A 23,435-nucleotide genomic window follows, 5' to 3' on the forward strand; every position below is an offset into this window, starting at 1 on the left:
CTCTTGTAATAGTCTTTATTTTAAAGTCAGTTTTGTCTGATATGAGAATTGCTACTCCAGCTTTCTTTTGATTTACATTTGCATGGAATATCTTTTTTCATCCCCTCACTTTCAGTCTATATATGTCCCTAGGTCTGAAGTGGGTTTCTTGTAGACAGCATATATACGGGTCTTTTTTTTTTTTTTTTTTTTTTTTGTGGTATGCGGGCCTCTCACTGTTGTGGCCTCTCCCGTTGCGGAGCACAGGCTCCGGACACACAGGCTCAGTGGCCATGGCTCACGGGCCCAGCCGCTCTGTGGCATGTGGGATCTTCCCGGACCGGGGCATGAACCTGTGTCCCCTGCATCGGCAGGTGGATTCTCAACCACTATGCCACCAGGGAAGCCCACGGGTCTTGTTTTTGTATCCATTCAGCCAGTCTGTGTCTTTTGGTTGGAGCATTTAATCCATTTATTTTTAAGGTAATTATCAATATGTATGTTCCTATTACCATTTTCTTAATTGTTTTGGGTTTGTTATTGTAGGTCTTTTCCTTCTCTTGTGTTTCCCGCCTAGAGAAGTTCCTTTAGCATTTGTTGTAAAGCTGGTTTGGTGGTGCTGAACTCTCAGCTTTTGCTTGTTTGTAAAGGTTTTAATTTCTCCATGGAATCTGAATGAGATCCTTGCTGGGTAGAGAATCCTGGTTGTAGGTTTTTCCCTTTCATCACTTTAAATATGTCCTGCCACTCCCTTTTGGCTTGCAGAGTTTCTGCAAAAGATCAGCGGTTAACCTTATGGGGATTCCCTTGTATGTTATTTGTTGTTTTTCCCTTGCTGCTTTTAATATTTTTTCTGTATGTTTAGTTTTTGATAGTTTGATTAATATGTGTCTTGGTGTCGTCTTATTTTTTAAGTCATTCCCATGCGTATTTCACTACAGAAATCTCTCTTTTTTAAAAAAGACTCTGATATATTTTATCTATTGGGACATTTTTCTGATATGTAATAGACAACAAAAATCTAGGAAGGCATAGACAAAGCAAAGAAATAAAAATCACTTACAATCAGTAATCTTTGATCTATGTTCTCCCACTGTTCTGTGCATTTATGTATTGTTATTTTTCATTGTTTTTCCTCTCTATATGAATTATTTTTCAAGAAATATTCCTGAAATAACTTTAATAGTACTCATCATACAGCACTTAATTGTTCACTTAATCATTCTTCTAATATTAGGTGTTTTAGTATTTTAAATATAGCTAAAATAAGTATCTTTTGTTGGCATCTTTATTTTCATAAAATCATTTTGTAGATATACCATTACTATATCATAGTTTAAAGTATGCATATTTTTAAAAGTTTTGTTACATATTGCCAGCATTCTTCTTGAAGGTTAATTTACCAGCTTGATATATTTTTTTCCTGCCGCTTTATTGAGATATAATTGACATAGAAAAGTGTGTAAGTTTAAAGTGTACATACAGCATAATGATTTGATATATGCATATATTGTGAAATGATCACCCCCCTAAGTTTAGTTAACATCTATGACTTCACACAGTTACATTGTTTTTCCTTGTGAGTTTTCAAAGTTTACTGTCTTAGCAACTTTCAAATATACAATATAGTATTGTTGACTATCATCATCATGTTGTGCATTACATCACCACTACTTACTTATCTTTTAACTGGAAATTTGCCCGTTTTTACTACCTTCACCCAATCTCCCCACCATCTCCCTTTTAAAATTTGCAAAAGTATACATCCTTGTTGGAACAAGTATTTTTTTACCTTCGTAGTAAGAACATTTTTTATAGCTTTGTCAGTGTGAATATGACAACTGCTTTTGCACCATGAGCTGTATCAAGAATTAAAACTGTACTACCCACTAAGTCTTCCATGTGTGCCCTACCGCAATTAAATTTACCTTCTACCCCTGCTAAAAGTAATCACTATCCTGACTTATAGTAGTCTTCTTACATTACTTTATACTTTTATTACTGAAGTGTATACATCTCTAGGCTCTTAGCCTTGCCTTTTCAAGTATTGTATTTGATATGTCTTTTAAGTCTCTCTTCATCTATAGTCTTCCCCTTGCCCTTTCTTTCTCCTTTCCTCCCTCCTTCATTCCAATATATTTTATTGTAGGGTTTTCCACAGTCCAGATTTTGCTGATTGTATTATGGTATGGTTCAACTTTCTTCTGTTCTCTGAATTTCCTTCACATGAATTCAGAGGTTTATTCAGATTCAGGTTCACCTCCTTTGGCAAGGCTATAGGGGATATATCAGGAGGCACATAATTTGTGGCTGATTCTTCTTTTGGGAAATCAGCAGCTGTTCATGCTCAGTACCGAGATGTGTTAATTCACTGGGGTTGCGAAATGGTGATATTCTAATTTAATGATTTCCTTTTCAGCTTACTTGAACTCTTTCTGTAAAGAAACACTTTCTCTTATCTAAATTTTGGTTAACTAGCAGTTCAGTTCATATAAGAAAGCCAGGGTAAATGTTTGATTCTTTTTCCTTATTTATCAGTTTTCCCAATAATGAATTTACTCCCTACCATCCCATGAGGGTGACTGATTTTTTTAAGTGTCATTATGAATGCATGTATTTATATGTAGTCAACAATTTCTAATTCATTGCAGATGGTAATTTTTTTTTTTGAAAAAATAATTTCCCACCTTTGGTCTGAGGGACACTTTTCAAGTTATCTCCCGAGTTCTTTTGACATAACCATAGTAATCTTTGCTATGTGGTATGACAAGGTATATAACCATAGTAATCTTTGCTATCTGGTATGACAGGGTATACCAGTATACCAGACTCATCAGGATATCTTGTATGTTTCCTGCCGCAGGCATAGAATAGCCATTTCTCTAAGAAGTTCTGGTTTCTGTTAGTAGGAAATGGTATTTCAAACCATAATCTGAGTGCTAAGGATAATTATTTGCTACTGGGTTGGTCTAATTTCTAAGTCTTTTCAGTGGATAGAGCTAGAAAACTTTTATATATATATATAAATTTTTTTTTTTTTCTTTCTGGTACGCGGGCCTCTCACTGTTGTGGCCTCTTCCGTTGCAGAGCACAGGCTCCACGGCCATGGCTCATGGGCCCAGCCGCTCCGCGGCACGTGGGATCTTCCCGGATCGGGGCACGAACCCATGTCCCCTGCATTGGCAGGCGGATTCTTAACCACTGCGCCACCAGGGAAGCCCCTTTTATGTTTTTAAAGATAAAGTATTATACCTCATGAATTCATATTTAATGAATTCATGAATTTAAATTTAAATTCAGTGCTAGAGTTTTTATATAACTTCTTCTAAATTACATGTGTATGTCCTTCCTTCCACACCAGAAATCCCGATTCTCAAAGACAGAGGGGATAATAACATTAGTATGCTACATAATTACTCATTTGCTTTATCCTACCATGGTCTTAGAATAACAGTATTAATAGTATCATCACCAGTACATTTACTGAAAAGTTAAATTTTTTTCCATTTGCTCCCATTTTAAAATGAATTGTATTATATTTACATCATCAGAGCATGTGTAGTCTTTACATAGTCTCCCTTTTGTACACATACTTTTTGCCTTTTACCTCTGACTTCTGTAAGTAGCTAAATATTTTGTGCTGATAACGAATTCTTATATGGATGTCTTTCTGGTCATTTTCTTTTGTCTGGAGTTGTTCTCTTGTAAATATTTCAGCAAGGCTCATAAGAACTATATTCTGAGTATCCGTATGCTGATAGCAGCTTTATGTCCTTTATATTCGAATAAGTTTTGCTAGGCATGAAATTCTTGGCTTACATTTGATTTTATTGAATGTCTTAAATATGTTGCTTTTTTTTGCCATAAAGTTTCAAAGTCTGATGATAAACTAAATTTCCTTCTAAGTCACTCTTTTTACTTGGATTTGTGAAAGATTTTGTTTTTTCTTTTTCTTTGAAGTCCAGTTATTTTGCCAGAATTTGTCTTCATGTTTTGTGTTCTGGGTCTGTATTATTAAGTATGCATGTGTGCTATTTTAATTGGTAATTTCCAGCTTAAAAATTTCATGAATTTTTTTCTTTAATCATAGTTCTTAGTATTTGTTTCATTTCCATGTATGGCTTGCTTCTTCTGGACTCCTGTTATTCCTGTGCTGGCTCTTCTTTGCCTGTCTTCATCGTTTGCCACTTTCTCGTGAATCCTTTTTATGCTTTCTATTCTGTTTTGATTTTATATTTTGCTTTTCACTGTCTATTTCTTTTAATTTAATATCCATTGTATTTATTTGCTCTTGAGTTTCTTCTAATTTAGTCTTTATTTCTGATTTTTTTTCTTTTATTTCTAATTTGTTCCCAAGTCTCATTTCATTTCTGAGTTTCTCTAGTAACTTGGCTGTTAGAATGGACAGAACCCTTCCTGGTTTCAACGGTACTTCTTAGATTGGTCTGTTCTCTCCTGTAGTTCTGGAGGAAGAAAGCTAAAACAAGGAAGCAGAACAAACACTACAAATTATAAGACTCTCCTGTAAAATCTCTTGTTCTCTAGTTCATCTTATATCCATTTGTTCCTTCACACATTTGCTGATAGCATCTAGATCTTGTGACTGTTGGTGGTTTGGGGGTTTGATGGAATGCTTTGTCCTCCGGTACTGTCTTGAATGATTTTTTTGTGTTTTTGGTTTTACTATCTATTTGCTCTATTTTTTAAATTATCAGTTATATTGAAATATAATTCACATGCCATAAAATGTACTCTTTTAAAGTATGTATTTCAGTGTTTTTATTATATTCATAAAGTTGTGTAACTGATTCCAGAGCATTTTCATTCTGTGTGTTTTTGTGACAGATTCTGTGTAGTTTCTACTACTGCCATGTTTCTAGGATTTTTTGCAACAAATTTTAATGTCCCTTTACCGCTTGCCTGTCCTATCCCACTCTCCAGAAGTAGTCCTTGTTAACAGGTACCTAATGAAACCTGTTAATTTTGTACCTGTACCATTCTTAACTCCAAACTATTTCTCAGACTATCAGTGTCAGAAAGGAAACTTAAACTTCCTTTGGTAATTTGTTGTTGGTTAAGAGGTGTTGTTTTCAAAGGTATAATCTCTTAATTTTGTATAACTACAGTGGCTGTTCCTGTATCTTCCTAATTTTTTTTCCATTAATGCTCTAAGAAGCATGATTTTATACATAAGACAGGATGCATATTTTATACATAAGGTAGGAGAATATTTTATTCTTAAAATAGAGATTGAATCCAGAAAAATTTAGTTCTCCGTAGCTTATTGTGAACACCAAATATTTCTCATTCTGTTCTGTACTTGTAGATTTACATCTTTGAAAATAGTGATAGTATTACACTATAGTACTCTGTGCTTTTATACTTGTTCAGTCTTTTTGTTTAATAGTAGTTGTGTGGTTATAATAGAAGCCAGTCACTATGATTGCAAAGCGCTTTGCAAATATTAAGATTAAAATGAGGTGAAGAGGAAGGGAGAGGTGAAGAAGCATGGGCTGGGGGTAGACTAGACACATGTCCCTGCACATGGAGCTTGTTAGTCTGGTGACTTCAGTCTTTTTTATGAAATTATGTTTGAGTAGGACTTGAAATATGGATAGGGAAATTTTACCTTCATTTATGTTATCACATATAATTTTAATAACAGCAACAAAAGGAAGTCAGGGTGAGATTATATTCATGTTTTATGAAGAACATGTGATAGAGCGTGGTTGTGTTAAGTTGCCTTGAGCCAGCCACATTTTCCCATGGAGTTTTCCTATCCATCAGTAATGTGTATCATCTTTGATTCTGTTGGATATTTTGTGGCATTCTTGGGGATGTCAGCATACAATGGATGTGATATTTCCTGTGATATTTGCTTTTTTTTTCCCCAGGCAAAAGGTGGAGGTTATGAAAGTGAAGATGCCTATCAAAATGCAGAACTAGTTTTTCTAGATATCCACAATATCCATGTTATGAGAGAATCTTTACGAAAACTTAAGGAGATTGTGTACCCCAACATTGAGGAGACCCACTGGTTGTCTAACTTGGAATCTACTCACTGGCTAGAGCATATTAAGGTGGGTATGTTATTATTTCTTTAAACTATCATAGAATATCAAACAAGGACTTTCTCTGCCCTTTTGTCTATATTGGCTCTTTTCTTACAATTGAAATCAAGATGAAAGTACCTTTTTACACAGCGAAAAATTGATAACTGCTTTGATAATTAAAACTACTTTTAAGTTGTGGTGCCTGAATGAATTAGTTTTCTGTACTATGCATTTGGTTCAGTTGTACTTATTTTGTTCCCTCTCTTTCCCATCCTATCTGAATTCTGCCCATCCTTCAGATCCCAGCTCATATTTCATTTCTTCCATGAAGTCTTCCCAGATTGCATTTGTTTTCATTTTCTCTGAACTTTTCACTTTACTTTTGCTTTCCAGCTAATCAGGTGTTACCATGCACTTGATTTAATTACTTTTATGTGTCACCCAACATATATTGCTAATTCAAGGAGAATAGGACAGGCTAAATCATATTTCTTCTTTGTCCCCTGAGGAGCCAGGGCAGCACTATATGATATGAATAAAGCACTCAATAAATAATTGTTGCATGGCTTGTGAAAACCATTCTGGTCAGGCACATGAGGTGAAGTAGTTGAATGAAGGATACCATTTGAATGCTAAATGATTTGGAGACTACCATGTGAACCCTAGCTTGCCTAATATGTTAATATATATAATGTTTGAAGCACCAAATATTATTTCAGTTAATATAGTTACAAATATTTTCAGATAGTGTCTGAATTTCAGTAAGATACCTTACCAAAATATAGATTTCTATAATATATATGACCATATATATTCATATTATGAAATAAATGGAAATGAGATTTTTCATGTCAAGAAGGAGCAGATTGTACTCACATTAAAACCTCTAAAACTAAGACTCTGAATTGAAAGCTAAATTGACCTAATAACAATTATAGACTATTTTGATTACTGTTTCTCTTCTAGAAACATAGAAGCTTGAATGTAGCAAAGTGTATGCACATTCTTCTGTTAAAGAGAATGGTCACGGGACCATCTATTACATTGTATGATGTATAAGTAAAAAACCATAAGACTTGATTCAGAACTAACATAAATTGCAGCATTCTGTAAGTTCCAGGTCAATTTTTAGCAGGTACAACATTCTCTCCAAAAATCTGGCTATAACCGAAATAAGTTTCCTTTTAGAAAGGAAGTTTAACAGGTACTGTTGTGTCTGGACCACTTTCTCCTCCCCCAGTCCTCACACCTGCAAGGCTTACCCACTTACTTTCTTGAAATCTGCTCAAATATCACTTTCTCAAAGAAGCCTTTCCCAACCACTCCATATAAAATAGCAGTTCTGCCAGCACTCCCTAGACCTAGATGGTGCTTTTTCACTTACTGCCCTCTGACACACTGTATATTTCTTTCTTTATTTGCACCTGGCTGGCCTCACCTAAGTAGAATGTAAACTTCATTAAGCCAGCACTTTGTTCTGTTTGCTACTCTATTTCCAACACCTCCAGCTGTGCCTGCCACATGGTAGGGGACTCTGTAAATGTTTATCTTTTGAATGAATGAATGAATCAATCAATCAATGAAGATGACCACTTTGGATAACTCTTTCTTGTCAGTCTTAACTCTCCAGCTGTTTTAATCCTTTGGGTCAGTGATGTGTACATTTGGATATACATATGAATTTTAGGTAGAAGTTATTTAAAATAATGAGGATTAGTGGAGAATGGGGACCAGGTGTTTGTTTTTGTTTTTTTTAATGTTCACAAATGACACTGATGTGTAGTCAAGATTGAGATTGCTTCAGAGTACCCCACTTCCAGAATATGCCTACAGTTATAATCAAAAGGAGGTCATCATGAGATTCTCTAAGCCTAGTATATCTTTTCTTTCATTCTCATCTATGTTTGTGTAATCATGCTGTTCTTTAAGTATGATTTGGCCATTGCAGAGAAAAATGCGGCTATATTGTTCATTTTAAAGGATGTCATACTTTGTGTTTCTTTTCTGGTTACATCTAATTCTGTCTAGTTTTAACTCAATATCAGCTTCAGAAAAGGTAAATTATTTTGCAGAGTCTCTGCATATTTAAAAAAATCCTGAAATAATTTTAGATAACAGTTAAATTGACATGGTAATATATTGGTCTGATGAGAATTTTCCATTCATACTGATATAAAAAAAGCAGCTTATTCTGAAGTTTTATACTGTGCTTGCTGTGTGCTATATGATGTATATAAAAACAGCAGAATAAATGCTATAGAAGCTGTAGAATATTTGAAAATATCCAACTTTATTGCTTTCATATTCTAATTTGGTTAAGTATCATTGTTTTAAATAACAGGTAAGACTAAAGTTGGTGTATTATTTTTATTTAAATGGATGATGTTGGAATATTTGAAGATTCTCAGAAATAGATCTCTTTAGAACTTAATCCTTCTTTCCTCTTACTCATATTTTTGATTTGTTTCAAACTCAAAGGCACCTTTTGTTTGGATATTTCATTGTGCGGATTAATAGGAGTCTGCATTTATGAGATTTTAGTTTTAAAAACAAAATTTATGTATCTTCTACCATTCACAAAAATTCTTTTTAGGAAGGGACTGATGTTTTTTTCTCCACTTGGTATTGAGACAGTTCATCTCTAAACAAAACTCTATTAGTAAATTTTGAAGAAGGAAGCATTTAATTTTTTAAAAAATTAATTTAAAAAATCTGTTTGCAGCTTATTCTTGCAGGGGCTCTTAGGATTGCTGACAAAGTAGAGTCAGGAAAGACGTCTGTGGTAGTCCACTGCAGTGATGGCTGGGATCGCACAGCTCAGCTGACCTCCCTGGCCATGCTCATGTTGGATGGATACTACCGAACCATCCGAGGATTTGAAGTCCTTGTGGAGAAAGAGTGGCTAAGCTTTGGCCATCGATTTCAGCTTGTGAGTAAAGAACCGTGACTCAGTGTATCACATATGCATCTCACGTAAGGCGTGTAAAAATCATGCCTTTACTCACTAGATATTTGTCTAAATCTGATCCTTTGTTCTAATGGGTAAACTTCCCAAGAGAACTTTAGGCTTGTTTTGGAAGCACTAGGTTATCCTGCTGTGGCTTTGCAGTCTGGAGCCAGGGTTAGCTGTTTGTCAGGTGTCTGGCCCAGTCTCTTCCGTACTCTCTATTGGGAATAGGAGATACCCTTCTGTGACTTACACCTTCAAATGACAGTTCAGAGCAGCATGGACTGTTACGGAGCTACAGGGCACTTCTAGCTTTTCTTGTAGACTTAAAAAAACGCGAGACTGGCCTATTATTCTTAATTTAAAGTAGGCCCTACAAAGTAGCACTACTCACACAGGATCTGAGTCTAAAACAATTTAGACTGGGACTAAAAGAAATAACAGAGAAAAAATAATTTAATTTAGAATTGGGAATAGAATAGCTTTTTATTACCCTTCTTAATGACCGTATGTATGGAAAGTGTTGCAGTTTTATGGAAATGATAAATTTTTGTGCCCTCTATATGACTTAAAATTTATTTTGATGTTGTCATTCATATCAAATCTAAAAGTTGGAAGGGCCTCAGAGCCCAGGCATTAACTGTTGAATGTCTTCTCTGGTGTCCCCGTGTAATGGTTGTTTGGTTTCTTCATTAACACCTCCAGAAATAAGCAGCGAGTCCATTCCTGAGGCTGTCCAGTCTCACTGAAGAAAGTCTACCTACTAGAAACTTTTTCTTCACAGTGAATTAAAATTTACTTCTCATTTTCTTACATTCCCCTTTGGAGATAAGAAGAACAAATATGACTACTAATCCAAATAAGATAGCCCTGCAAATATTTGAAAGTAGCTGTCTTCCTGTGTCAGTCATAATCTTCAGTTCTGGCAAAATGTCCGTTTTCTTCAGTCTTTTCTCATGCTAATCCCCTCAGCCTCCCCTTTGTCCTCTGGACTTTGCTCATGGCTTTCTACAAGTGTGGTACCCAAAACTATAGTAGTTCCTAAAATAGAGGAATGGGGTTATTATGTCCCTTTTAAAGGATACTGTGCTTTTGTATTTGCTTTTTGTTACAACATACTTTCGATTCATGTAGCTTTTAATTAAATAAACATTCAAGTGGTTTTTAGCTGTGTTTCTGCTAAACACTAAATTTGGAACCAGCAAACTTGGGAACAGTTACCCTGTAGGCCTTGGTTCTCATGTATGCCCGTGCATGGTATATACCAGTTGTAATCATAGAATTTAGAGTGAGGAGCAGGGATATTCTCCCCGGAAAGAGGAGCTGTGCGAGCTGATGTCTCACACTGGGTGCGACTGAGTTTGGCTGAGTAGAGTCGATGGAGGGGCAGGTTTAGACAGTCTGGAGATGAGAGTTAAGATTGCTCAGAGGCCTTGAAGCCCCTGAGAGTGTGATTTTTGGCAGCATTTTCCTAGATTAGCTGAAAGACTTTCTGAAATATGTTTGCTCAGATGCTGTCTCTAATGGTAACCGTTAGTATCCAGTAGCTACCAGTAGTGTTTATTAAAAAAACTTGCAAGAAATGGACACTTAAAGGTAGTCTGCTCTTTTGAACTTGAACTGTTAAATAAAATTGGTCATCTGGAGTATCTATTCAAATAGCTCATGTTTTTCAATTCTCTATATAATGTACTTACCATGAAAAAGACCATTAAAAAAATGAAGTTTTAGTCAGCCAAAGCTGTACATGTTCATATAAATGTAGCCAAAATCATAAATATTTCAGACTGTTTGAAGTTGCAGTGGATTCCTAAATTGTTGTCTCTGGTTACCTACTCCATTTTTTCCCCCTTAGTTGTTATCTGAAAGCAGACTTTGACAGTTAAAGGACATCTGATCAAGAGGGTATGCTTACATGGTTAATACAGGGTAATGATTCTCAAACTTTTTGATTTCTGGACCTCTTTGCTTTTTTAACAATTATTGATGACCGGAAAGAACTTTGTTTATATCTATCAGTGTTACCATATTAGAAATTAAATTTTAAACATTTAAATGTTATTTAAAGAAATCTGTTTTCTTAGTCCATTTGGGCAGCTATATTTCTCACAGTTTTGATGGCTGGAAGTCCAAGTTCAGAGTGCCAGCATGGCCTTCTAATGAAGGCCCTTTTCCGGGTTGCAGACTGCCAACATTTTGCTGTGTTCTTGAATGGTGGAAGAGGGCTGGGGCCTCTGTGGGGTCTCTTTTGATAAGAGCATTAATCCCATTCATGAGGGTTCCACCCTCATGACCTAGTTAGCTCCTAATACCATCACACTGGGCATTAGGATTTCAACATGTGAATTTTGGGGGAACACAAACATTCAAACCGTAGTACTATTATATATTAACATAAATAACATTTTAAAGAAAAATAACTACATTTTCCAAAACACATAAAGAAGTTTAATGAGAAGAGTGGTATTATTCTACATTTTTTACAAATTTCTTTAATGTCTGGCTTAATAGAAGACAGCTCAATTTCATGTCTCCTTCTGCATTCAATCTGTTGCAATATGTTCTGTTGGTTGAAGAAATGAGGAAAATCTGACCACACACAGATATGTAGGTTGAAAAATAGAGAGTATTTTAATTTTTTTCAGGGAATTGTGGATATTTTTCTTTGATACTGTGCCAAAACTCGACAAATGGTAGTTTCTTAGCAGTTAATTGTAATGTGGAATCCAAAACTAACTCAATGAATTTTTCGTTGTTTGTTCTATTAAATTCCTTTGGTCTGTCTTGCACTTTGAACAAATAGATCTCTTACCCATGCATTGATAATTTGGAAAATACTGGCTCAAAGATTTACACAGCCCTTCCAGTGTTAATGTATTTCATTATATAATATCATATAGTCACATTTGTTAATACCGCTACTGATTTTATCAGAAAAGTATTATCAAACTCATTGTAGCAGATAAAAATTTCCCCCAAATCTAATTTTCACTCAGAAACTTGAATTGCATCATTGGTAACAAATACTGTCCATTGTTTTCCTTGAAGTGACACATTCACTTTTGTACATTTTCAAAAAAATGTCTGCAAGATATTCAAGTCTTAATAATCATAGTTCATATATTGTTCTTTCAAGTCAAAATGATGTTGCATGAAAAAGCCGTGTTTCCTACCATCCTATTTAAGTCTGCGGCAGAAGCATATTATGTGTATTTCCCATTTTGTTAATAGTATACTTATAAATTTTGTACTCAAATGGGGAGATTTAATAAAGTTAATAATTTTTACTGCTTCATCAAGGAATCTGGCTTAAGAGAGATAGGCTTTTTTGTTTTTGTTTTTTTTCTTCTTTAACTGCAAGTGTTTGGCAGGGAAGAATATAATAACGGCTATAGATTGATTTAAATGCCTTGCTTCCTGATTCCTCCTAAGGTACCAAAAGTTTTCATCCTTCATCACTTTTACACCATTAGTGCAAATGTCAACACATTGAAACAGGCAAAGCGTGTCTTAGTAATATTATAAAAATAGTTTTGAACTCACAGACCTGCCCTGCTGCCAGAAGTCTGTGGACCATACTTTTAGAATCACTGTTTTTGGGTACAGAGTAGAGGTTTATCTCAGTCACTGGGGGCAGAAGTCCTCAGAGGAGAAAAAAAATTGAGAAAGTATGTGAGTGCATGCTTGAGGGAAGTTGTCAAGCATTTTTAAAAAATTTTCAAAGATTTGTGCTAATGTGATTCCTTTTTAAAGATAGTCTGGAGCTCAGATGCAGCAGGTCCCCTTCATGCACTGGCCAAGGTGTTAAAGGAGAAGGGTGCTTCCTGAAGCTAGTGTACAAGGAACTGTTAATATTCAGGGCAAAATAAATCTCCAGAAGAAAAAAATCTGGGCTCTGAGGTCTGGCTGCTCCTGTGCCCCATTATCAGCCTTTTAGGATCTGAGTTTTATTTACTAAACTGAGTTGTAATTCCTGTTACAAGTGTCTCATGTTAGGAAATAACCTGGCAGTTTGCACATTGAAATGTTAATAGAGATTTCTGCTTGGTGGGATTATGGTGATTTTATTTTCCTTGTAGTGATCTTTTAAAAAGATTTTCTGAATTTTTAAAAATATTGAGCAAATATTACTTTTCTTGGAAAATAAAATTACTTTCATTAAAAGCTGAAAAATCCCACAAAGCTCATGTAATATTTCATTCTTTGCTTTAGAGACTTGGCCATGGAGATAAGAACCATGCAGATGCAGACAGATCACCTGTTTTTCTTCAGTTTATTGACTGTGTCTGGCAGATGACAAGACAGGTAATTTATCTGGGATATCCATTCTTACATCTCTCTTTTAAGCAGTCAGAGTTGGATTTGATCACTGATTATCTTACATTTCATGTAAAATGGAAATTCTTGTAAGTTTTCTAGGTACTAGAACTATTATTACCTATTATTACATTATGAATTAAGTTAAAGGATATTATTTGGAGGTAGTATTAAACACTTGACAATTTGATTCCATTAGCATTTCAATGCATGGCATTGATAATAACCCCTGAGAGGTTTCCTCTTTTGTTTGGACAAGTAGTGTTAAATAATGGCTTTATATTCACCCAGAAACTCATCTGTACATTGCTAAAGGAGGTAAAGAAATGAAGTAGGCTAGGTAACTCAAGCGAAATGACATCCTGTTTTAAGCACTTTTGATGGAAAAATGTATTTAGATGGAAATTATGGCAAGATATGTATATAATAGATTCAGTTCTTTTTGTTTCTAGGTACGGAGAGAGAGAGAGATTATGTTTTTTTAGACTTAATCAACATTCTAGCAAATGATTTGAAATATTACTGTAAATAGATTTAGTCTTTTGGAAAGATACCAGAGGAGATTGAAAAACACCTGATTTATTATGGGATCACTTCACTAATGAGGCAAGGAATTGGTGTCTTAAAAATGTTTAACTCAGGAAAAATAATCTCAGAACCCCAAAGTTAGATACAGTTCATTGGTGTATCAGTTCATTTTTTTTCCAGTTAATTATTTATCCAAGAGTTTTATTAGACCTCAAACAACTGGGAGCCTGGTTGGTTTTTCATTAGACTGCCACAGGAATATAAAGTAGGGCCGTTGCTGGCTCTGCTTGGCTTTAGGATTGTGTTCTAGCTTCAATAAAATACTCCTTATTTCATTAAGAGAAAAATGGTGATGCTCAAGTGAAATACATTAATTACATATCGAATAGTTTATTTTTCCCCCATAAGCATTTCAATTTGGGTGGATTGTTTTGAAACCTGCTGGTTTAAATGAAGTTTTGTAATAGATATGACTACCGTTTGTTGAGGCTGGTATTTTTAACACATGTGATGGAAATGTGTATACAGTTCAGTTTTGTTCTACAAATTAGGCCCTTGGTGTATTGAGGGGAAGGGAAATACAACATGCTTATTAGTTTAATAATGTTTACTGCTTCTTGGAGTAGGTTTGAATTTTTCCTTTGGAACTGCCTTTGAGATAGTGTTCGATATATTAGCTCTTACAAATCCTTATCAATCCTTTTTTTTTTGGGGGGGGGGGTTGACCAAAAACAATAAGACCTACTTTTGACCATTATCAATCTTTAAGTAATATTTGACAATGTTGGCAAAAATCAAATATGCCATATCATAGGACTACAAAAGTCATCACTGATGGTTAAGTGTACTGCTTTCTGGGGAACATACCTTGAAGGGAGCAATGTGTGCGAACTATTAGTTCTGGTATATTTGTTAGAAAAACAAAATTAGTCACATTTACCAATTGTTCACATAGAAGAGTACATGACAAATGCATTTCTTTCTTAGTAGTTGTGTTAACTTTTTATATGCTTTATATCTAAAAGCAATTTAACTCTAATTTTGAGCTTAAGTTAATAAGTAATGTAATACCAGTTTAATCTTGTTTCATTGATAGGACTTAAAATACCACTATAGTTGTCTTTATTGTAAGTGTCTGCTTATATTTTTCTGTATGATATTTTCTTCCTGAGCATTGAATGTGTTAGATAGTAATAATGTTTATTGGCAATCATTAGTTTTATGAATAATTGAATGTGTAGAGATTTAAATAGCAAATTTGTTAAAATGGGACCAATAATGTAATTAGCCAGATTCTACATCTCCTGCTGCCCTCATCCTCATCCCGTCAGTCCTCGGATCAGGAAGCAGTTGATAAAGGGCCCTGTAGATTTTAAACATGTAAGGAGACAAAATATTCCTCTGCTCAGAATTTTAAAAACAATAGCAGCAGTTAGTACTCTATTTAACTAATGCTCTAAAATAATGCTTATTTAGTTTTGTTGTGCGGAAACGCTTACTGATTAAGCCATCATCTCGTACCTGAGATAATAGTTTTGCCACAAAGATGAAAGACTTATAGGCTTAGCTCCTTTGGCTTGCTGTGTAATGAGTCAGGGTGTATTCATGGTTGGCTAATAAATAAGGCTGTTAAGAGTGTGTAACAGTACAGGAGATGGGGGGACTTCCCTGGTGGTGCAGCGGTTGAGTCCGCCTGCCGGTGCAGGCGACACGGGTTCGATCCCTGGTCTGGGAAGATGCCATATGCCATGGACTAAGCCCGTGTGCCACAACTACTGAGCCTGTGCTCTACAGCCAGTGAGCTATAACTACTGAGCCCACGTGCCACTACTGAAGCCCATGCGCCTAGAGCCCATGCTCCACTAAGAGAAGCCACTGTAATGAGAAGCCCACGCACTGCAATGAAGAGTAGCCCCAGCTCGCTGCAACTAGAGAAAGCCCGTATGCAGCAACGAAGACCCAATGCAGCCAAAAATAAATAAGTAAAAAATAAAAAAAAAAGAACAGTACAGGAGATAGGATTTGTTCTGTAAATGAATGAATGGGATTTGACAAAGTTTCTTACAATTGATTGGCTTTATGTTGGCATGTGCTTTATTACCTGCTTCATTTGCTTCACAGCCACAAAAATTATTATTCAAGAATGAATTGTTCGAGAAGATAAATTGTTTGAGAAGGTAAATTTGCCATGTTACCGTGCTTATAAATTTAGGAAACTTCAAAGCAAAGTTGTTTTCATCCCTGTCCCTTTTGCATGCAGTTCATACTGTTTTCCTCCACTATGGGGTAGGGATCATTCTAAGAAAAATTTGGCACCAATATTTATTTCCCAAATCCACAATCCAAATATTCATGGAATTCCTTTTCACAGTCCTATAAATGGTACAGTCCTACATAGAAGCTTTCAAATAATTCTTGAACCATTAGGTGAATAGGATGGATTATACTAAATCCCTTACCCTCATTCCTGGGATCTGTAATTGGTCCTTGATACATTCCCCCAAAATTGTGTTGTTTGTGTAATAGCCGGACATCCAGTCAAGCACTTGTCCTAGGTTAAAGAGACAGTGAATTTTCTTTTTTTAGAAAGAGGCTGCCAGAGTACTGGATTACAAGATATCCTGGTTTGAGTGTATGTTCCTTTAAAAGATAAGTAGGTTGGCTTTTAAATGATCTGCATGTCTGCCTTGGAATTTATTTTTGTGCATTGCTGATATTTTCTGGAGACGTCGATATTTTTTTGTGTAATTCCTAAAAACAAAACTATGTTGTTGAAAATTTAAAGAAACATTTTACTATGTTCCTTACGGTCATTTTTGGCAGAGAAAGACAAGTCAGAATTTATTAGGCTCAAGTTGAGGGTTAACTGATATAAACGGATACAGAAACATCAAGATCAGACCATTCAAACTCTTACTGTACAAGAAAAGGAGATATTAGGAAAAATTATCTCAGAAAATAATTTTGAACAGAAGACCAAGCAGATAATACCATAATGGCTTAGAAATATATAGTCTTGAATATTGTTTAGCCTAATTTTAAGAAGTATTACAAAGGATCTGCCAGTATACAGGGATGAATATGCTTGAGAAAATTTCTTAATAATTTTTTGTTTGTGTTGTTTGATTTTGCAGTTTCCTACAGCATTTGAATTCAATGAATATTTTCTCATTACCATTTTGGACCACCTATATAGCTGTTTGTTTGGAACATTCCTCTGTAACAGTGAACAGCAGAGAGGAAAAGAGGTAAAACATGAGCCCTGACCCTCCCCACTGTATCCCTAATATGTGCTTTCTCTACTAGAGTGCATCCTCTGATGGATTTCAGCTGAACAGTTGTTCTTTTGGATTATTCCTTTAGCTATATTTTATTTTATATGCTGTAATATGCTCCTTTCCATACATCTGAACCTGATCTGTTTTAAAGCACCTCTGTCACAAGGCTGAATATGCTGGCCAGCTAGCTGTCAGTTGAGTTTATGGGTAGGAAGCAGTGTCTCCTAAAGAGAACTGAAGTATGTGGAGTCTTAGGAGTGCCCATGTACCTGTTACTCCCTGCAGGATGGAAATCCATCAAAACAGGTGCAGAAAAATATAATTAGCAAAAAAAAATGTATTTGAATGAATGGACAGCTCACTTCCCCAAATATATTCTGCATATGTATGAGGCATTTTAGGATTTTTTATAAATTGTAAAATAATACCATAAAACATTTGAACACTGAAAAGATATTAAGTAGAAAGCTAAAATTTGTTACCCCACTTCCCCAGAGTTACTACTTTTAAGTGGTTGATATTACTTAGAAGAAATCTTGTAAGGATTACATTTCAAGTTGTCTTCCTCAAAATACATCTGTCCTGTATATGAAATTCTAAATTATCTTGATTAGTGTCTCCCTCTGCTTCAGTTTTCATTCTAAAAAATGTGGCTATAAAATAGTTTCTTCATGCTTTTCTATAAAGCCTAGTGGCAAAGAATGCTTGCTCTGGAGCCCAGGCTGCCTGGGTTCAAATCTTGGATCTTTGACTTACTGTGTGAAGTTGGGCAAGTTAATTTAGGCTTCTGTGAAGTAGGGATAATAGTACTTATTTACTTAAGTATTTACCATTGCTTAGTGTTGTGAGGATTACATAAAATAAACTATACAAAACACTATAATAACTGCCATGTAGTAAGTGCTTCCTAGACTAGAAATTCCTTGACGGCCGATATTAAATTTTTTAATTCACCATTACATCTTCAATATGTAGCATGCAGTAAATATTTCCGTGCATAGTAGGCAATCAAGAGTTTATTGAATGTCTCATAAACAGTTGACATTTGTATATAAAGCTATGCATTTACTTACCATATGACCTGGTAATCACACTACTGGGTATTTATCCTAGAGAAATAGAAACTTTTGTTCCCACAAAATTCTGATTTTCTTCCCACAAATGTTCATACCAGCTTTATTTACAGTGGCTGAAAACTGAAAACAACCTAAATGCCCTTCACCTGTGGTATTTCTATATGATGTAGTACTACTCAACAATAAAAGAAACAATTATTGGTACAAAAAAAGAATTTCTTGCATGTTAGGTAATTAATAGATAACTTCCAAAGATATTTTCATTTTCTGAGAGCCTCAAATAGGATTCACTATATCTTTAAAAAAATGTTTTTAAAACTGAGCTATAATTTGCATTCCACAAAATTCACTCTTTTAAAGTGTATAATTTAGTGGGTTTTAGCATCTCTAGAGTTGTATACCCATCACCACTATTAATTTCAGAACACTGAAAAGAAACCCCATACCTATTAGTAGTTGCTCTCCCTATTCTTCTCTCCTCTCAGACCCTGGCAAACACTAATCTGTCTCTTAATTTGCCTCTTCTGGACATTTCCTATAAATGAAATCAGTCAGGGTGTGGCCTTTGTGTTTGGCTTCTTTCACTTAGCATAATGTTTTCAAGGTTCAATTTGTAGCATGTATCAGTACTTCATTCCTTTTTATGACTGAATAATCCATTGTATTGATATACTGCATTTTATCCATTTATCAGATGATGGTCTTTTGGGTTGTTTCTACTTTTTGGCTACTGTGACTGATGCTACTTTGAACATTTGTGTACTGGGTTGTGTGCGCATGTGTTTTCACTTCTCTTGGGTATATACCTAAGAGTGGAATTGCTGGTATAGTAACTCTGTTTAACTTTTTGAAGAACTGCACAGTTTTCCAATACCCTCTAATTTTAATCTAAGTGGGGCTGTCACCACAGTGTCTGAGTTCTCTCTCCCTCTGAAACAATTTAAATGAACACAGTATACCTCTTTACAAATTCCGTCTAAAGTATAATTAGCTTATGTAATGGAGAATCTTTTTCCTTCTTATAGAATCTTCCCAAAAGAACTGTGTCATTGTGGTCTTACATAAATAGTCAGCTGGAGGACTTCACTAATCCTCTCTATGGAAGCTATTCCAATCATGTCCTTTATCCAGTAGCCAGCATGCGTCACCTAGAGCTCTGGGTGGGATACTACGTAAGGTGGAATCCACGGATGAAGCCACAGGTATATGCCCTGCAATATACAATGAGAGTTTTTATCCATGCAGTTGTATGAATTACATTTGTCCCCTTTAAAGCAGCTATAAAAATTATCTGTGCATATTTAAAGCTTTCACCCTTTCCTGTTAACAGTTTTAATTGTGTAGTAGAAAAAGCACTACATAGGGATAATCACCACACTTGGTTATTATCATGACTCACTTGTTTGGCCTTGGACAAGTCACTTCTGTTTTGTCTTTTTTCCCCTCTTCTATAAAATGAGGGTTCTGGACTAGAGGTCTTGTTTTAATAGGCTGGAAAAAATAGCTTTAGTAAAGTTAAAAGCCTAATTTTTTAAAGCCTAATTTTTAAATTTTTTTAGATTACATTGTTACTTAATTATTTGTTGTATTTGGCTAAGTACCAGTTTCAGGGTATTCTGTGGAAACACTTGGGGGCACTAGGGAAGCCAGTGAAAAGAGCAGTGGTGTCAGAGGAGTCCCTGAAGTTAACTTTCACTGATGTTCTGGAAAGGTGGGTGTGGTTCCCATAGCTGAAAACACACACATTGCAGCGTTTAGGGAAGGAGCTCTATCCTGGAATGACTTGACTTTGGGTTTGTTTAGGATTGCCTAGTTAAATAATTTTAGGGTGTGCTGCTCTTGTAGGAGCCCATTCACAACAGATATAAAGAACTTCTTGCTAAACGAGCGGAGCTTCAGAAGAAAGTAGAGGAACTCCAGAGAGAAATTTCTAACCGATCAACCTCATCCTCAGAGAGAGCCGGTTCTCCTGCACAGTGTGTCACTCCTGTACAGACTGTTGTGTGAGAGGACTACTGGATGGGGCCATCAGTCATCGCCATGAACCCTGATTACAATGGCAGCTTCATGAAGAGAAAGTTTCTGAATATAGAACCCATCTGTGAGAGAACTTAAGTCACTTTATTTATTTTAAATCTCTCTAGGATGTGTTTAGAACTGTAGCAGTGCAGGTGGTTTAAGTGAAATAACCCCACATGTAATTACATGATTATGACACTAATCTTACAAGTCACCCAAAGAATATTAAAATGCTTCAGTCCTGGATCCACAGTGGGAACAATTTTCTGATATTAAAAGGAAAATGCTGTCTCAGAAATTTTGGTGTATGGTAAAATCAAAACACAAACTACTTCAGAAATATACTTCTTGATGGAAGAGCACTCATTGCACAGGAGGAGGAGCATCAGTTTTCAAACCAAACCAATACTGGCATTTCATGGCATTGTACATACTGGGCCTCAGTGTCATAATCAAGATCATTTGATGCTCCTTTCCCCATCATGGGTTTTTCCTTTTTGTAGTTAAGTGATTTACTTTCACCATTCAAAACTCGTGTTCTTCACATAATACGGCAAAGTCTTGAGGATATTATGGTGTAGTAATAGTTGAAAATTGTTGCTGTCATTATTTATGTACTTAATTTAAGATGTATTAGATAGCTGTTCCAAAATGATGCCTTACAGATGTGCTTGGGAGGAGGATGGAGAGGAGAAAGTGGTAGCCGTCCAGGATTTCAAAGAATTTCACATCCTTCAGATTAGTTTCCATTTGCACAATTACTAGAAACATCATGAAACATATTTAAAAAACTCGTTATCTGCCCTACTTCATTTTAGTTACATTTTTTTTGAACATATAGAAGTTAACTGGCAAATTTTGAGGCAGTATTTAAGAGTTTAGTAGGATTGACTTTTTTCTGAAGTCTGTATAAATAGCATATGGTGAGAAGTACTGTGCTCAAATTTTACATGAAATGTTTTACTATTACTTTCCTTTGCAAATTCTGTAATTCCACTGAATGATTAAGTCTACCAAAGAATTTATTGCATGTAAAAATGTATTACAGTCTCAATGCCAGTAAAGGAAATCCTGCTTCACTTTTTGGCTGCTACAGTAAGAATTCAGCGCGGGTATAAACACTTGACTCCCTGGTGTCTATTTTACTCTGTATAAGAGCCATATGTTATGTACTGTAACACAAAGGAGCCTCTTGTCCCTTGGGTCTTTAATTAAAGGAAAATTTCAGCTGACTTTTAAACTTTGTCCTTGTTCTAAGTTGTTTGCCTTAAGTTTCTTTTGTGGAAATGTTACTTGGAATTTTTTGAGGAAAGTGGTGTTTCATAGCAGCTGCTCTAAGAGAAATGTTCAGTTTGATCAGATGAATCAAATACTCAAAATCAGTGTTTTTTCACTTGTTAACTCACTAGTCTGAACCTTTTGCCCTGCTCTTGGTTTTGCAATAAGTAAGTATAATTTCTGTTATTAGTACACCCAATATTAGCAAAATTGGTACCAAAATGATTTGATCATTGAAATTTGTTATAAGAAAATTTATAACAGTATTTAAGTGACCAGTCTGTCAGTATTAAAGCTAAGTTTTCTATTCCAAATATTTTATAAATCCATTCTCTCTGTGTATTCTACCATTTCCCTCCCTTAGTAAGCCTTTATCATCTTGGTCTGATGCCACATAAAAGAATGTAGATGATTGAAGGGTTCAAGAATTTAAAACTTCTAGTCTTAATACCCTCATATTCACTTTAAACTCCATTCAAAGCAATCTAATCCATTCAGAATCTGAATTCCATTCAGAGCAATCTAAGTGCAAATCTATCACTTCTTTTAAAACTTTCTAGGGGTTTCCTTTTACTTTTTGCAGGAGTCTCCAAAGTGGAGTGCCTTTAAGATGATCCTTTAGTGAAGACATCAGCATCATGGTGGCACCAGTGCTTCCTTTTCTCTCCCTTTGACTTCTAACGAATCAGACATCCATAACTGGACACAGGTGCCTCTGCACAGCATACCAGGACACCTGAGAGAGATTCATCTGTGTATCTGAAATTGGGTGAATGAAACCTCAAAGGAGGCTAGGGAGCCAAGGGAGATGTGGTGACACTGGCTGTGGCGGTGGCAGCAACCTGTCCAGCAGAAGAGGCGGAAAGTGAAAAGGGTAAGTATAAGTCTACTCAGCTTGTGGGCTGCAGTTGGAGGGTCCCATTGCTTTTCAGCGACACCCCACATTTCTGAGGAGAGATCTCCATGACAGACCAGTAATGAGTAAAGGAACTGAAACAGTAATCAAAAAAGTCCCAACAGAAAACGACAGTACCAGATGGCTTCAGTGGTGAATTCTACCAAACTATATAAAGAAGAATGAACACAGTCTTCCTCCAAACACTTCCAAAGTATTAAGGAGGAGGGAACTCTTCCAAAGTCATCTACAAGGCCAGCATTACATTGATACCAGAACCAAATGAGGATACAAGAAAACTACAGACCAATATCCCTGCTGAATATAGACAGAAAAACTCTCAACCAAATATTAGCAAACCAAATTCAAGGACACATAAATAGGATTATATACCATGACCAAAGTGGGATTGATCCCTTGTAATGCAAGGATGATTTAACATATGCAAATCAGTAAATGTAATAATATAGCACATCAGTGAAATGAAAGAAAAATTACATGATCATTTCAATAAATGCAGAGAAAAGATCTGACAGAATACAATATCCTTTCATAATAAAAACCTTTAACAGATTGTGTAAAAAAAGAATATACCTCAATATAATAAAGGCTGTGTACCATAAATAAACCCACAGCTGTTAATGGAGAACAATTGAAAGTTTTTCCTTTAAGATCAGGAACAAGACTGATGCCCACTCTCACCACTCATATTCATTATAGTAGTGGAATTCCTAGCTAGAGCAACTAGGCAAGAGAAAAAAAAAGGCATCCAAATCAGAAAGGAAGAAGTAAAATGTCTCTATTTGTGATGATTTGGTTTTATATATATAGATAATCCCAGAGTCAACCAAAACACTGTTGGGACTAATCAACAATTTCGGTAAAGGTGCAGGATACAAAATCGTCATACAAAAGTCAGTTGCATTCCTTTACACTAATGATGAAGCAAAATATTGATAAACTATCCCACTCAAAATAGCATAAAAACAATATACTACGGAGGAAAAGTTTAACCAAGGAAGTGAAAGATCTGTACAATGAAAACTGCAAGACTGCTGAAAGAAA

The 23,435-nt window shown here is 35.4% G+C and overlaps 1 protein-coding gene across 10 annotated transcripts in view; it reads left to right on the top strand.

The window, feature by feature from the left end:
* MTMR2 (myotubularin related protein 2) overlaps positions 1-21,437 on the top strand; it is a 107,499-nt gene extending 86,062 nt beyond the window's left edge. For all 10 annotated transcript variants that reach the window (XM_059068228.2, XM_059068234.2, XM_067038255.1 and 7 more), the window contains 6 exons: positions 5,874-6,059; positions 8,755-8,961; positions 13,192-13,284; positions 16,959-17,072; positions 19,204-19,380; positions 20,024-21,437. In XM_059068228.2, the coding sequence (XP_058924211.1) occupies positions 5,874-6,059; positions 8,755-8,961; positions 13,192-13,284; positions 16,959-17,072; positions 19,204-19,380; positions 20,024-20,185 (939 nt within the window). In that variant the 3' untranslated portion in view covers positions 20,186-21,437. The remainder of the gene's footprint in view (positions 1-5,873; positions 6,060-8,754; positions 8,962-13,191; positions 13,285-16,958; positions 17,073-19,203; positions 19,381-20,023) is intronic.
* The last annotated feature ends 1,998 nt before the right edge of the window (positions 21,438-23,435 follow it).

This window comes from Kogia breviceps, chromosome 7 (assembly GCF_026419965.1).
Source record: "Kogia breviceps isolate mKogBre1 chromosome 7, mKogBre1 haplotype 1, whole genome shotgun sequence".
In the NCBI taxonomy this organism is placed as follows: Eukaryota; Metazoa; Chordata; class Mammalia; order Artiodactyla; family Physeteridae; genus Kogia; species Kogia breviceps.